The 15,811-nt window shown below is 57.1% G+C and overlaps 1 protein-coding gene across 1 annotated transcript; it reads left to right on the forward strand.

Annotated features, from left to right (window-relative positions):
- Positions 1 to 1,867: 1,867 nt before the first annotated feature.
- UPK3BL2 (uroplakin 3B like 2) lies at positions 1,868 to 5,311 on the forward strand. The gene is made up of 6 exons (XM_041747435.1): positions 1,868 to 1,955; positions 2,954 to 3,106; positions 3,298 to 3,517; positions 4,047 to 4,123; positions 4,370 to 4,490; positions 5,181 to 5,311. Exons 1-6 carry the CDS (start codon positions 1,874 to 1,876, stop codon positions 5,287 to 5,289), a joined length of 762 nt encoding a protein of 253 aa, XP_041603369.1. The 5' UTR covers positions 1,868 to 1,873; the 3' UTR covers positions 5,290 to 5,311.
- The last annotated feature ends 10,500 nt before the right edge of the window (positions 5,312 to 15,811 follow it).

The raw sequence follows: 15,811 nt of genomic DNA on the forward strand, positions 1-15,811 counted from the left end.
CCCGAGCAGGGCCGGCCCTCAGCTGCCCAGGCTCCTGTCCAGGGACGTTGGAGAGAGAGCATCCCCTGGCCTGGCTGAGCCTGTGCTTGTCTGCTGCCAGCTCCCTTGCTGTCACCTGCGGCAGCCCCAGGATGAATTCTGCAGGACTAGGAAGGACTCCTGCAGGCCTGCGAGTCTGGGAAGGAGCCCTCATACCTGTGCTTGGCAGGACAAACCAAGCCAGTGGTACCCCGAATGGGCTATGGACACCCTGGGTACATATGGGAGCTCGTCCCAGGTTAAAGAGGCCCTCTTGGTGGCCCTTTGGCTGAGCCTCCCTGCACACAGATACCCACACTCACCCTGACCTCATTAGCCTGCCCTGAGCTTTTACTCTGGTATCGGCCCCAAGTTCCCTTGGGGCTGAGTAGATCACCAATGGAAATACAGTGATTTCAAATCCTGAAAAATCTGAAACCATCTGTTAGCATGTCTGAGTAGAGTTAGTGTCACAAAAAAATCAACCAGGCAATTAATTACAGAGTTGATAGGAGTATCTGCCCCTTTGAAGTTCACTATAATATAAATAAGTACTATAAGTACTTTGGAGGATAAAAAATAGTGTATGTGGGCTGGCAATCAGATAGCATGTAAATGCATTATAATAACTAAAGAATATTCATAATCGTTTTTTAAAAATGTGCTTTAGGGATGCCTGGGTGCCATAATCGGTTAGGTGTCTGACCCTCGGTTTCAGCTTAGGTCGTGATTTTGGGATCATGAGATCAAGCCCAGCATTGGGTTCTGTGCTCAGGGTAGAGTCTGCTTGGGATTCTCTCTCCCTCTGCCCTTCCTGCTCATGCTCTCTTACTCTCGAATAAATAAATCCTCAAAAAAATTAAAATAAATGTTTTTTTAAAGTACTCCCCCAGGCAGCCCGGTGGCTCAGCAGCTCAGCACCCCCTTCAGCCTAGGGCATGACCCTAGAGTCCCAGGATCGAGTCCCACATCGGGCTCCCTGCATAGAGCCTGCTTCTCCCTCTGCCTGTGTCCCTGCCTCTCTGTGTCTCTCATGAATAAATAAAATCTTAAAAAAATAAAGTACTCCCCAAAGGAATTTGGGTTTTAGGAGGGAGGCTCTGCCCAGGTGCAGAGGCTGGGCTGAGGGGGGCTTGTGCTTGGGGCAGGGCTTGCCCCACAGAGGACTGACTGTTGCTCCAATCCAGGTGAGAGATGGTTAGTACAGGCTCGGCACCCCCACCCCCTACCCCAGACCCCATCTAGGACCCTTCTGAGGAAGAATTGCCCTGTCCTGGCAGTGGCCAGAGCTGGAAGGAGAAGAGGGACCAGGTCACCTGGATAATGAAAGGAGAAAGGGCGATGTTGGGGAGCCCCCCTTCCAGAGCCCAGGCTGCAGGGAGTACCCCTAGGCTTGCCTTTGGCTGTGACCGTCCCATCCAGGCTCTGCCCTGGCTGGCCAGTGATCCTGGACAAGCCCCTTGAGAGCAACTTCCTCCAGTACAGGGGGCTGTGGAGAGCCATGGTGCCAGGTTGCCCTGTTGGCCGGAGTCACGGGGGCCACCTGGACCCCAAGCTCCAGCCTCCTTCCTCCACCCCAACCTGGCCAAGCCCTCTTGGAGTCAGGGGTGGGAGGGTCCAGGCTTGTCCTGACGGGCAGCTACTGATTGTTCTCATCAGACCCCTCCCTGGGATGCCACATCCATGGGGCCTGCAGATTCTGCCCTCAAACCTGTCCAACCAGTTTTTTGCGAAGAGGGGGGACCTGGGAGGAGCTGCAGGAGGTACCAGAAGCAGCCTCCTCCATCCAGATAGATAGTGGAGCCCCTGGGACGCTGCAGACAGACAGACAGACAGACAGACACTCGGCCTGGCCATGGGGCTCAGTGGGGGTCAGTATGGGCTGCCAGTGCCACTGTTGCTGCTGCTGACCTGCCTCCAGCGGGGGACAGCCCTGGGTGAGTGAAGGGGAGCAGGGCACTCTGTCTCCAGCTTCAGAAGGACAGATCTACCTCCTCCAGCTGCCTCCCAAGCTCCAAGTCTGGGTGGGTCAGGGGAGGTGGCCCACCAAAGAGGTCACAAGAGATAGACACCTGTTCCCACAGCCCAAGACAGGAGAGTGAGCAATGCTTCCTCACTCTCTTTAGGGTCCTCATTCTCGTGGGTCCTGAGCCCCCATCCTATTCTCACCAATGCCTCCCCACTGTCCCCTCCTTCCTGTCCCCAAGGAGAGGTTTAAAGATGTTGACAAGGACCATCCCTCCATGAAGAAAGCTCTGGAAGCCCTCCAGGCATGGCTGCAGGCATTGGTTACTATGGGCTCTTAAACTGGAGGTACTTAAGAGGTGCAGCCCCTCTCATCTGGGCTACTCTACTCCTTCTCCCTCATTAAGTGGACATTAAGTACCTGCTGTATGCAGTGTGCACCAGGCCTCAAAGACAGAAGTGGGGGTTCTGCAGAAGGAGAGGTGTAGCCCTGAACCTTTGGAGCTGAATGAAATGGAAATGAATCATACTGAACCCAACGGAGAGAGGGAAAGGATTCTGGAGACTGGCGGGGAAAGCCACCTCCCCTTTCTGCTGCTGGGGAGGGGCCTCCTGTGCCTCCGTGGCTTCCCCAGGCCCCGTGCAGGGCAGAGACCCTAGTGACTCAGGTGGGACAGGATCTCCCTCTTGACCCCTGCTAGTAGACTAGCAAAGCTAAGGGGCAGGGGCTGGACTCAGGCCCCCGCCTGTGACCCACGGGCACAGAGTTGCTAGGAGGCCTCCTGATTTGTGCCTGACCGCAGCTTCTAGAGAAAGCCTCCACTCCTCCCTCAGATCGGGGCTCCCGAATCAAGTCTGTGCCTCCCCCCTCAGGCTGGGGCTTCCAGAACCATGACTTCTCCCTCAGACCAGGCTGTGGGGGCTTGGCTGTCCTGCTGAGCCTCTTCCATCTGCCCCCCACCTGCCCCAGAGCACATCAGCTACGTGCCCCAGCTCTCAAACCGCAGCCTGGCAGGGACACTCACCCAGTCCACCTTCACACTGGAGCAGCCCAGGGGCCAGTTCAGTCACCGCAGCATCTCTGACTCTGATGCCATCTGGCTGGTGGTGGCCCACAGCAACGGTGGGTGCTGTGGGGGCGGGCCTCGGTTTCCCTCTGTGAACGGGGGCAGGAGGCCTGGGAGGAACAGCAAGCGTGGGGGAGGGTTGACAGGTTTTGAGGGGCTGGGGGACAGGAAGGCTGTCTGACCTGGCAGGAGGGGGGGGGAGCCCCGCCCCTGCAGCCCTCACCGTCTGACCTGCAGTCACCCTCAGCCACCCAAAACTTCAGTGCCCCACAGAGGGTGGAGGACATCCCTGTCCCTGAAGACTTCACCCGGAGGGGCTTCTACCTCACACTGATGGCCAACCGCTTGCTCTACCCGGGCAACCAGCCAGGCAACCAGCTCCGTGTCCTCCGCGTTGGCAATGATACCAGCTGCTCCCCCACCAAGAGGGGCTGCAACCACCCCCTGCCGGGCCCAGGCCCCTACCGGTGAGCTCCTGCCAGGGCCCAAACCCCGGCCTGGGGCAGCTCCCTGCTCAATGCCTGGCTTTCTATGGGCGGGAGCAGGGCGGGGGGAGGGGGTGTGGGGGGGTGTGGCAGGGGCCAGGGCTGGGGAGGTCTCGGTGACTTCTCCCTTCTTTCTTGAGCAGAGGGTCCACCACCTGCACCTCTGCCCCCATGGGCCATCTGGACCCCACAGGAGGTTTCCCCATCTAGGCAGGATGTGCCCCAGCCCATCTCCCCTTACTTGGGTCTTGATTCACTGATATTGGGTGCTGGGGATCTAGACCATTCCACACACATTTCCTAAGTGAGGACATTAAGGACCAGTGATGGTGAGGTATGCACCCAAGGCAACACAGCTGGGAAATGTCACAGCTGGAATTAAGGCCCCTTCTGGTGGGTTCTAAGGCTGGCTTTTAGGCCAGTCTGCACTTCTCTCCCCCACCCCTCAATCCCCCAGGCCCTGAAAGTCAGGGCCAGAGGCCTCACTCCCCATCCTGGGTCTTCTTCTCAGAGTGAAGTTCCTGGTGATGAGTGACAAGGGACCTGTAGCTGAGACAGAGTGGTCCAATGAGACCCACCTACAGAGAGGTAAGGGGCTGGTAAAACACTGGGGCGGGGGGGTCTGGGGCCTGGGGGCTCCTGAGGATGGGCTGGACTGGGGAGATGGGGCCAGCCCCCCATCACAGGCACCATTACTACCCCTGCCGGTGCCCCTCCCCAAGCTGGGGAGAGGGATGGTCGGTCTGGAGGCCGTCCCAGGTCCCTCTTCTCAGGTCGGATCTCTCCTCCTTCCACTGCTCTGCCTGCCTGGGGAAACCCCCTCATGCCCTTCAGCTGAGAGGCTGCAGGCTGCCCCAGGCCCCCAAAGCACGGGCACCGTGGTCATCATTGCCATTTTGTCGGTCCTGCTGGCTGTCCTCCTCACTGCCCTCCTTGCTCTGCTTATCTACACCTGGTAAGTGGACAGGGTCTGGGCCCCCTGGGAGGGGTGGGGTCTCTGACCAGACCACCTCTTATGTCCCCAGAAGACAGCAGGTCTTGCGAGTGTGTGTGCACAGGAAATCCTCCTCCTCTATCCCTCTGGGCCAGTCAATTGCTGGCAGGAGCTGTTGGTGGCAGCGAGTCTGCGCTCTCGGAGCGGGCCCCATGTGACCCCTGGCGGCAACAGCTGGACTTGCGAGTGGGGGCTGGCCCCAGATACTCCCGGTGGGGCACACCCAGATGCGAAAGACAGGCAGATCAGCTGAGCAGGGATAGAGGAGAGTGGGGGTGCTGCACTGCTGGATCTGTGAAGTTTATTTTTTTTAAAGATTTTATTCATTTATTCATGAGAGACACACAGAGAAAGGCAGAGACGCAGGCAGAGGGAGAAGCAGGCTCCATGCAGGGAGCCTGACATGGGACTCGATCCCAGGACTTCAGGATCATGCCCTGAGCTGAAGGCAGACGCTTAACTGCTGAGCCACCCAGGTGCCCCTGGATCTGTGAGGTTTAGAGGAAGAGCCTGGATCTCTTTGGCTAAGCCGGCCTGGCCAGTTGAGACTCAGTTTCCCCAATGCTCCTATGCCTAGAGCTCCAAGCTGTGGGCAGTAACTGTGGGGCTTGGATCAGGCCCTAAGTTCCTCTTCTCTCTCTTCCCCTGCAGCTATGACATCCGCGGGAGCACTCCCATTTCGGGCCCCGAGCAGTCAGTGTGCGTGAGAAGATATGACACCCACCACATGATCAGCCCTCCAGCCGTGGGGGGCTCCTGAGGGGTCCTCACCTCCCCCTCAGCCTCGTCCCTGGTCCAGGCTACAAATTCTGGACTGGGGGCATGCCCTGCAGCTGCTGGAGCCCTGGGAAGAGAGTGTTTCCAAGTGAGGGTAGGGAGAGGGTACCTTAGCCTAAAACTGGGCCTGTCTTTGTCAGAAATAAATGTCCCCAGCACCACCCACCCCTGCACATCTGTGTTGTACTCCTGAGCAGTCAGTCTCTCTGAACCCCTGTCCCCAGCTTCCCTGCAGGGGGAAGGAGGCAGGTACTCAGGAGGATGTGAGCCCAGGGTCCCAGGCTGGCTGAGCCATCTGCATCCAGGTAAGCCTCTCATCTGGCCTCAGTGTCACTCTCTGGAAGATGGGGATGATTACACTGGCCTCACTGGGCCAAGTTTCTGCTAAACCAGTGAGGCAAATGTGTTCATCCTGTCCTGGCTACTCCATCCCCGCAGCATCCTCCCTGTGGTCCCCTCCCCCGGTGGCCCACTCTGTAGCCCCCCTCTAGCTGGAGGGCTTAGAGCCTCTGAGCTTCACACCCAGCTCTAAGCTGGCTCTGGGTGATGGGAAATGGACGTGCATGTGATGCTATGGCTCCTAAAGAAGCCTGGGCTCATCCCAGAGCTGACTCTAGCCCCAAACCTAGTCCAAGGCGTCTGGCATTTGTTATCATCAGCCCCACTCTGGGCCAGGCTCTGCGGGGCAAGAGATGACCCATGCGGGATCCTGCCCTCAAGCCACCCAGTGCTGTGGGGGAAGAGAGGGACACCAGCACTCAGGGAATAGAGGGAATGCAGGTACCAGAGATCCAGATGAGGCTTCAGAAGAGGCTTTATGGGCAGATGCAGCCTTGGAGAAGGAGCAGCATTGTGCCAGGTGACACAGGAAAGGTGCACAGGTTGGGGGGAATAGCATATGCAAAGGCCTAGGAGCCGCCAGGGGCTGGTGGATGGGCAGGTTTGGGGTGGTGAGAGGATAGGATAAGGGATGGCAGGGAGGCATCCCTGCCTAAGGGAGAGGCAGCCTGTGCCACGTGCCCCTGGGGCAGGGGGTGGGGAAGGAGGGTGCTGGCTGGGTTCCCAGGTGCCTCTCTCTGGGAGGTGCAAATGGCCCTAATTGGTTTATGAGCCCAAGCAGAGCATCCGGCTCCTGCTCTGGAGGAAATCCTCGGAGACCATGGGGGAGCCAGGCTGGGAGGGGCAGAAGGGGCAGGGAGGGGCGGGGGGCAAACAAGCCTCTACCCTCTGCCTACATCAGCCTTGGCCTCTCCATAGCCTTTTTGGAGCAGCCATGAGCCCCAACCCTGGGGCTGGGTGACTCTGGACACATCACCTACCCTCTCTGGTAAATAGTGAGGATTGAACTGGGCACAAACCAACGCCCTGTAGGGTCGGGCCTGGCAGGAAACAGATGGCACGCTGTCTGGCGGGGCAATTGAGAACATTTACAAAGGTGTGGTCAGCGTGCTAAGGGGGCCAACAGGAGGGGGCCCTGACCCAGGGCACTGATGGCCATAAGCCCTCCTATCTCTGCAGGGCCGGCAAGAGAGGGTGGTGTTTCCAGAGCCAGGGAGCAGGAGCCGTGGGTAAGGGTCGGCACAGCAGAAGTGGGGGGCGCGGGCGGGGAGGCTATGGATAGAAGGACAAAACCCCTAGAGGGAGTCGGGGAAATAAATACCCCTGCCTTTCTCCTGATTTCTGCTCTCACATCGGTGTCTCCAGCAGACCCCATGTTACCAGAAGCAAGGGGGCAGGGGGCTCTGGGGGGACATGGTCTGGGTGCCAGCCTCCTGGGACCAGAGCAGCACAGAGAAGGGCCAGGAATGGACTCAGGATTACTGTGATCTGTTTTACTCCCAGCTCTCCGGACACCAACTGGGTATGCTGGGATTTAATTAAATTCTGATGCTAGCTACCTGGAGTTAGGACAGACCCCACAGGTAAGGGCTCGGCCCCCTAAGACTGCTCCCCACTTCAGACACAGTAACAAGTACTAGGTGCCCGGGATACCCACACTTCTGTCCAATCTCGGCTGTTACTCAGCGATTCCCATGACCCCATCCTCAGATTGGATGATTTGCTGGGACAGATCGCAGAACTCAGGGTAACAGCTTACTTACTATTACCAGAGTATTATAAACGCTATAAATCAAGAGCAGCAGCCTCGAAGAGATGCGTAGGGAGAGGTAGGGGGAAGGGGTGTACAACTGGCATGCCCCCTCCGGGTGTGCCACTCTCCCAGTGCACTCATCAGCCCAGAAGCTCTCTGAACCCCAGCGTCCAGAGTCTTTGTGAACATTCCCTCATGTAGGCATGATTGATGAAATCATCGTCTGTTGGTGATGGAACTCAACGCTCAGCCTCTCTGCCCTCCCAGAAGCCATTGGGGGTGGGGATGGGGCTGGAAGTTCCAACCTCCTAAGCACCTGGCTGGTTCCTCTGGGGGCCAGCCTGCCTCCTGAAGCCACCCGAGGCCCCACCAAGGATCGCCTCATCAGCTGGGACTCAGGTGTGGTCCAAGGGAGCTTGTTACAAAACAAAAGATGTTCAGGGCGCCTGGGTGGCTCAGTCGGTTGGGCATCCAACTTGGGTCATAATCTCAGGGTCGTGGGATCAAGCCCGGTGACAGGCTCTGCGCTGGGCGTGGAACCTGCTTGAGCTTCTCTCTCTCCCTCTGCCCCTCCCCTCACCCTCACACTCTCACTCTAAAAAAAAAGGGGGGGATCCCTGGATGGCTCAGCGGTTTAGTGCCTGCCTTCTGCCCATGGCATGGTCCTGGAGTCCTAGGATCGAGTCCCACATCAGGCTCCCTGTGTGGAGCCTGCTTCTCTCTCTGCCTATGTCTCTGCCTCTCTCTGTGTCTCTCATGAATAAATAAATAAAATCTTTAAAAAAATAAATAAAAAATAAGAAATAATAAAAATTTAAAAAGATGTTCTTGTCACCCCTAACATTCAAAAAATTCTAGAGTTAAAAAAAATTCTAAGAGTTTTAAGAGCTTTGTTTTCAGGAATCAGGAAAAAACGTCAAATATGTATTTATTTTTTATTATTAATTAATTAATTTATTTGAGAAAGAGAGACAGAGATAGTGACTGAGAGAGCACAAGTGGGGAGGAGAGGGAGAAGCAGGCTCCCCACTGAGCAGGGAGCCCATTGTGGGACTCGATCCCAGGACCCTGGGATTATGACCCGAGCTGAATGCAGACACCCAACCGACTAAGCCCTCCTGGCGCCCCAAATATATATTTCTTATACCATGATATCATAGAGAGTCACAGGCCACCTTTGTGCCAATCCTGTAGAATCAGACCCTTCCCCATCTTTGTGCTCTAGACAGGTGGCCTTAAAGTCCTGTCTCAAACAGAGTGCTGCATAAGGCCAGAGTAGGGGTGTGCAGAGGGGACTCGGCAGGAGCCCATCCCTGAGTCTTGCAGGACAGGAACCCTGGCTACCTCTGAATGGATATTCTAGAGGCCCTGGGTCCCCATTCGACATCCATAGCCAAACCTAGAGCTGCCCCCAGACCCCCACCTCCTTCTAGCTCCCTGGTCCTCCAAGCCCCAGGCCAAAGGCTAGAGAAGACTCTGATTAACCTCTTTCCTTAACTACAGGCCCCCACTGAGGATGAGCACTATTTTCTGTGACTGACACAGCCTGGCCACATTGTTTAAGCCACGTCCTTGGGACCTGCCCGGTGCTGAACTCCGGGACCAAGTTCAGGGGCTGGTGGAGAGCCCAGCAGGGTGTATGTGGGATTCTCCCCCTCGGGGGCTCCCATGGAGCCTTAGCCAGGCCCAGGCATGCTTTGCTGGGCTCTTCTGGGTCCTGGGAGCCCGGAGGGGAAGGTCTGAACCAGGGTGGCCCCATAAAGCCACTGACCAGGATCCCCAGGAAGCAGAGAAGGAGCCTCAGCTTCGGAGCCGTGTCGTGGGACATAGCTGTTGGGGCCTTGGGAGGGTCCGTGCCCTGGCCCCAGCCCTGGCACCCTGCCTGACCCTTCTTGCTCTTTTCATCCGTGAAAAGGTTGGAAGAGGTGAACCATAGCTGGTGTCATTCCCCTCCCCATCACGCACGCACGCACTCACTCACCTCCACGCCCAGCAGCCATTGACTTCAGCCTTGCTGGCACAGAGGCATGGAGTCCTAGCCTAGCAGCGGCTCAACATGCAAAGAGATACAAGGGGACCCTCATGGGATGGAGGGGCACACACTGCCCGGAGGTGCCTGGAGCAGGGGCAGGTGGAGTGACACTGACCACTGACCCACCCAGCGTGCCAGCTCTTGGGGTCACAGACCTGGGAAGCTAGACCTGGGAATAAGGACCTTGAGCCATGAAATGATGTCCAGTGGGTCCCATGCCACCTGCTATCAGCGCCTGGCTTTGAGTAGGGTCCTTTTTCTGCTCCTACAGGTGGCCCTCGACTGACAGGCCTGTCCCCCTCTTGCTTCTCCGCCTGTTTTTTGCCCTGTCTTCTGTCTCTATCTTTAATTATGACAAGCCATGAGAACTCTGTCTCACTTTCTGGGAAAAAGCCGTGTGAGCAGGCCCAGAAACGGTTATGACTGTCTCCCAGAAAACGGCAGGATAAAATCAGAAAGCTAGCTTCTGTTCTGGGTTTGGGCTCAGTACAGGAAAAGGACAAAAACAGAGCAGAGAGGAGAAGGGAAGGAGAGAATGTGTGTCAGGGATCGGGACTGTTCGCAGCCTGTTGCCCTAGCCCAGCCGGTCCAGAGAGCACTCCCCCTCCGAGCCCCCTCACCCACTGGCCCTGCTCCCAACGCCCTTTGCAGCCCCTAGCCTCCCTGTCTCCATGCCCTGGCCCCTATCGAGACCCCACTTGTCCTCTGCAGCAGGAAACCAGGTGGCCCACCTGCACTGTCACGGAAAATCAGGCGGCTCTGCAGCCTACTCCCTGCAAGTGTGCATTTGCACCCTGCTTTGGCATGGGACCTAGAACTCTGCTGGGATTGCTGGCTCACACAGAGGGGGTCTGAAGGCCTGGGGGTGCCAGAAGCCAGGTGGGCCCTGGAGAGGAAGGGATCAGCTAGCTTTGGGGTTTGAGGCTGGGCTGCTTCTGCATCTGACCTCATCAACTTAAGCTTCCTGGTTCCATCCTGAGGCTCACCCCAACTTGAAAGAGGGGTCTCTCTGGGGTCCCAGGTACCCAACTGGGAGGCCTATCCCTGGGAAGACAGTCCAGCCAAGGGGGTAAAAAAAAGGGGGGGTCTCCTCTATTATCCCAGGACCCATTGGTGAGTCCCAGGCCAAGAATCCGGTGCTCCTGGGGTCCCTCTGGGGATGTGCTCTTGCGGGGGCCAGAGTCTCTGCTTGCCCCGTGTGTCTGAGCTGCCCAGAGTGAGCTCTGAGGTTCCTGTGCCATCCTGATGGCCCGAGGGCTCACACATGATTTTCCCCTTGCCTTCCTGCTGCTGTTCCCACCTCCCATCACCATCACAGGGCCCCCAAACCCTCCTGGTCATTCAAGCCCTGCTTGAATGTCGCCCTTCTTTTGTGGCCGCCTGGGGTCCCTTCCACTACAAGTTATTTGTCCCTCCTAAATCCCAAGGACTCCAAGAATATCTCCTGTTTGCCCACAAAGAGGAGGGTTCTCCATCCATCCCTGGTGGGGTGAAGGGGTCAGGACAGACAGACAGGGAGCAGCCTGAGACTTGAACCACCCTTGTCCACCACCTCTGGTCACTCCAGCCTGGCCCATCAAATGCCACCTACAGAGGGCACAGTGAGTCAGAGGAGGGGCTGACCCTTGCACAGCATGCGCAGGGTATCAGGAACTGACCCGAACAATTCACACATGTGAACCCCCAGATCCTTGGGCAAGCCCAGGATAGCCTCATTTTACAGACGAAGACATGGGCACATAGTGAGTTCCATGAGGGTAGGGAACACAGGCGGGGGGCGCGGGCATGGAGGGTCTCAGAGCTCAGCTGCCGGGGTAGGGGGCCACAGCACTCTTAGAGGGGAGGCAGGGGCACCCTGCTGTCCCACCCCCACCTCTGATCTGGACAGCAGCCTGGGTGATCCCCTCACCTTCCCCAGCTCCCACCCATGGCTTCCTCAGCAGGAGGACGAGGCAGGGCGTTTCCACTCCTTTCTGAAAGGTTCAGGAAGTTAATGAGAGCAAAGTGTGGAACTCCACTCAGGAGATGGACGAACTTCTGGGAAGACAGGAACCCAGGCCTGGGCTGCAGGCCAAGGGTGGGGTGGGTGCACTGCTGGTCACGGAGCCTGCCTACCCGCTGCCCCAGGGCCACAGCTCGGCCTCCTCTGACTGGCCACGGGGTCCCCCAGGGAGTCTCTGAGAATGTCAGAGGCCTCTTCTCTTCCCATTGCTCACCTGCTCCAACCAGGGATATTTGGGAGGGAGCCCTCACGCTCTGGTTGGCTTTAACTCACCTGCCTTGAGCCTCAGGATCAGCGGGCAGGGGTGAAGAGAAGAACAGGTTCTGAATCCCACCGGAACCCTAGAGGGATGCCAGGCCTGTGTTAAGGACCTAAGAAGTTAAAGCAGCAGACAGACTGGACCTTGAGGCTATATCTTCAAGCTTGGTCCCCAAGGTGGGACATTCATTTCTAGACCTTTCTCTGTGTCCCCAGCCATCTGTTATATCCTCTCCAGGCTGTATACTGGGCACTGGGAGCAGAAACAGCTTAGCCACGGTCCCTGTCCTATGGGGAGATAGGCAGGAGGGTGGCCAGGACAGAGCAGCAGACCCCAAGAAGACAGTCCTGAAGGTGCCATGAGAGGAGCTCTCAATGTGTCTTCTTAAGGGGTAAGGAAGGGCTCTGTGTTTGCTGATAAATCCAGTGGGCCCTTCAGCTGTGGCAGGGGTGCCCTGGGTCCACAGGGGTGGGGGGAGTGAGATCAGAGCTGCCCTGCTCTGCCCAAAGAAGCTGTATCTGGAGTTTCCACCACTGGGCTGCTGGAGGGAGGGGTAGGGGACATCTGGTGGGTCCATGGAGGGAGAGATGGGGACTGGTGTGAAATGCCTGCGGAGGGACCCTAAGAGTTGGCCTGTTCAGGATTCTACCCCAGGACCCCACAATTCTGCTCAAAGGTATTTCCCCAAGAGAACTGAGGGCCCATGTCCAGCAGACGATGTGTAGGGAACTTATGTTCACAGCAGTCTTATGTATGACAGCCCCCGACTGAACACAGCACAGGTGCCCCTCCACGGGTGAAGAGAGAAGGAGGTGGTGGGAAGCCAGGGTGGCAGTGGTTGGACTAGGGCCCGAGGAAGCCAGCTCAGGTCTGGGAATGTTCTAGGCCTCAGTCTGGGTGAGGCCATGTGTAAAAATCCTTCGAGCTGTTCACCTAAGACTGAATATGTTTTACAGTGTGAGGAGGTGTCTGTGTTATTGATGAGCACCCCTGTGGAGCACCCACCAGCAGCACCGGGGCCACAGAGGCGAGCCCGCCGAGGTCCTGCCTCCGAGAGGAGCTGCCCCCCCTCCCTGCCCTGCTCACACCATCAGCCTGGCTGCCCCTCACCCAGGCCCAGGCCAGAGAGATGTGGCTCAGGAAGAGAGTGTGTGGGGTCCAGCAGGGGAGGGAAGGACAGTCACACACGGAAGGTGTAAGAGGATGGTAGGGATCCTGCTGGAGCCGGCGAGGGCAGGGGACCCCAGTGAGCTGAGGGGGCAGCCAGAGGCTGGGGCCCCAGTGCCCACAAAGCCCCCGGAGCTACGGAGTGGAGGAGGAGGTGATGGGGAGCCCTGCCAGGAGGGGCATTTGAGTGTGAAGGGTGTGCAGGACCTCTCTGGGCAGGAGTCAGGCTGAGAACCAGGAGCCACCTCCACCTCCTGTCCCCCGCCTCCCCCACACCCTGAATCTATTCTTCACCCCAAGACTCCTGGTTCCTGTCAGCGCCCCCCACCCCGGGGAGGGGGGGTCCTGTGCTGAGCTGGAGTGGGAAGGCGGTGGCGCCAGAAGCCACAGGAGGTTTATGTTCTGGCTGCCGCTGCACTGCTCTCAAGCCAAGTCCCTGTCTCACACACACATCCTTCTCCCTGTGGAGCCGGGAGAGGCCCTGTCAGGGCCCTAGGGCCTGGGGTCTCCTCGCAATCACACTGCCCCCACAACCTTGGGTCCTCTCTGCTCAGGGGGCACCCTGAGAGCTCAGCCTGGCCCCTTCACCCCCACTTCCTGGGTACATCCCTACTCCTTCAAGTCCAGCCTGGTGCCACCTCTTCCAGGAAGCCCACTTGGAACACCTCCTTCCTCCATAGGAAGGGTGTGCTTTGGGTTGTTCCTGGAGGCCATGGCAGAGATCTGGACCCAAGACCGTGGACTCCCAACCTTCAGCTTTCAACACCCAGGACTCCTGCTTTCTCACTTGTCTTGCCATATGCCTCAGTTTCCCATTTTGGGGGTTGAGAAAGTAGTTTTCACCCACGGGGCAGATGCTGAGAGGGTTAACAGAAAGGAGCCTGTGAGCTCCCTGCTGGCAGCTACCCTCTGCCACTGCTGGGATCCCCGTGCCCACGGGGCACCTGACGGACACCTGTCACTAGCCCCGTTCCTGCCTCTGCCCACCTTGGCTTCTGTCCAAGACCACTCTTGGCCACCTTGAGATGCCCAGAGGGACCTGCAACCTGTTGCCACCTCACCCCGCAACAAGGGGGCCCTGGAGGGAGTTGGGGGGCAATATTCTGCTTCCCTCTTGCCCCCCCCACAGTCTGTGGGGTATTTAGGATGGTCCCCTCTGCTTCTGTCTTTTCTCTTTCTGACGTCCTGCCTCTCTTTCTACTTTGGACTGTTTTTGTGCACCTAGATCTCTCTGTCTCTCTCTGCTTGGGGGGGGGGTTCTTTGTCCTCCCAGGGAAGGAGGCAGCTCGGCGTGGGCAGCTCTGTCAAAGTGTCTTAGCGGCTTCTCACCTGTGAAGGAGACATAACACCAGCACCTGGGCCTGGAGTTGCGCTGTAGATCCAGGGTGATGAGGGCCGCCCCACACAGAGCGGGGGCTCGGCTGTGGCTTCCTCATCCATAAAAGAGGATGACAGGAACCGCTCCTGGCACTAAAGAGAGGACGTCCCTGAAGGGCTTAGCATTGGAAGGTGCCTCCCGAGGTCTGGGGACATCAGCATGCTCTATTCACAGCCACTCTACGGGGTGTGGCCACCACTGCCCCACTTTATAGATTAGGCAGGTGAGGCCCAGAGAGGCTGAGTCACTTGCCTACAATCACACAGCACATCTTATTGGAGTAGTGGATTGAGGATTGGAACTCAGCGCTGCGGCTCCAGGCTCACACTCTCTTCACTGTGGGCCTCGGTTTTATTTTATTTTATTTATTTATTTTTAAGATTTTATTTATTTATTCATGAGAGACACAGAGAGAGAGGCAGAGACACAGGCAGAGGAAGAAACAGGCTCCCCGCAAGGAGCCCAATATGGGACTCGATCCTGGATCCTGGAATCACGACCTGAGCGGAAGGCAGGTGCTCAACCGCTGAGCCCCCCAGCATCCCAGGGGCCTCAGTTTTAAAATATTTAATTTAATGCTCTCTTTCTACATGGGGTGGGTGGGGTGTCAAGACCAGCGGGGCCGGGGGGGAAGCTGGGGACAGAGCCCCATCTGGCCTGCGAATGCGTCTCAGCCTTCCCTTCCCGGCTTCTCACAGCTGGCGAGTCCAGACTTCTTGGCACATCGCTATCACCCGGCCTAGAGCCTGCTCGTCCTCCCTGTGGCCCTGGGCTCAGTCCAGAGTCCCGTGCCCAGAATCTGTGGGGGCACAGCTGGGCCCCTCTAACCTCTGTGTATGTGTGGGGGTGCCCTCACCACCTTGATAGCACATCTGCCCAGCTGCCTCTCCATTCCCGGCTCCTTCCTCTGACCCACATTCTCAGTTTCAGCCCCCTCCTCCCCGCTCCTGTCTCCTCCCAGGGGACTGGACAGGCACCAGCAGCCACTGTCTGAGGTTGGAGGACAGTAGGGTGGCGTGGAAAGGCCTTTTCCCCAGGAGGCCCTGTGGGCTTGGGGCCTCCCGCTCAGGAAAATCCATGCGGTCTGGTTGGGGAGAAATGCATTGGCTACCCAGCGTTAAAACCCCAAGATTTAAAAAGATAACAAAAATTTACTTAAACTTCTTCTAAATGCAACACCATGTCAGCTTTGCTCACTGTTACATTTAGGATTTTAAAACACGTCACTGTGCATGCAAACAATTTGTAGGTCACATTTTCTCACTTTGGAAAAATTCCCAGGATTCCCAAGAATGCATGATGTTTGTAGAAAAATCAGGGCCAGTAGCAAATCACAGGAGTGGCTTGTCCCAAAATAGCTTCAAAAACTAAGTTATAACAATGTTTTCAACTATTTTGACGGCCAAAATATATACATGTAGAGTTGGGGTATATTTGTATTTTTTAATTGTGGTAAAAAACACGTAACATAAAATTTACCATCTGAGCCAGTTCTTAAGTCCACAGCTCAGCAGGGTTAAGTATATGTTCATTGTTGTGCAACCCATCTCCAGAACTTTTTCATCTTGCAAAACT

This window comes from Vulpes lagopus, chromosome 3, assembly GCF_018345385.1.
Source record: "Vulpes lagopus strain Blue_001 chromosome 3, ASM1834538v1, whole genome shotgun sequence".
NCBI classification, from domain to species: Eukaryota; Metazoa; Chordata; class Mammalia; order Carnivora; family Canidae; genus Vulpes; species Vulpes lagopus.

Bases quoted from the DNA above. Each gene is read 5' to 3' on its own strand.
- UPK3BL2 (XM_041747435.1), top strand. From the start codon at position 1,874: ATGGGGCTCAGTGGGGGTCAGTATGGGCTGCCAGTGCCACTGTTGCTG. The intron at 3,107-3,297 runs GTGGGTGCTGTG...AGTCACCCTCAG, and splicing joins GGTGGTGGCCCACAGCAACG to CCACCCAAAACTTCAGTGCC. The intron at 4,124-4,369 runs GTAAGGGGCTGG...CATGCCCTTCAG, and splicing joins TGAGACCCACCTACAGAGAG to CTGAGAGGCTGCAGGCTGCC.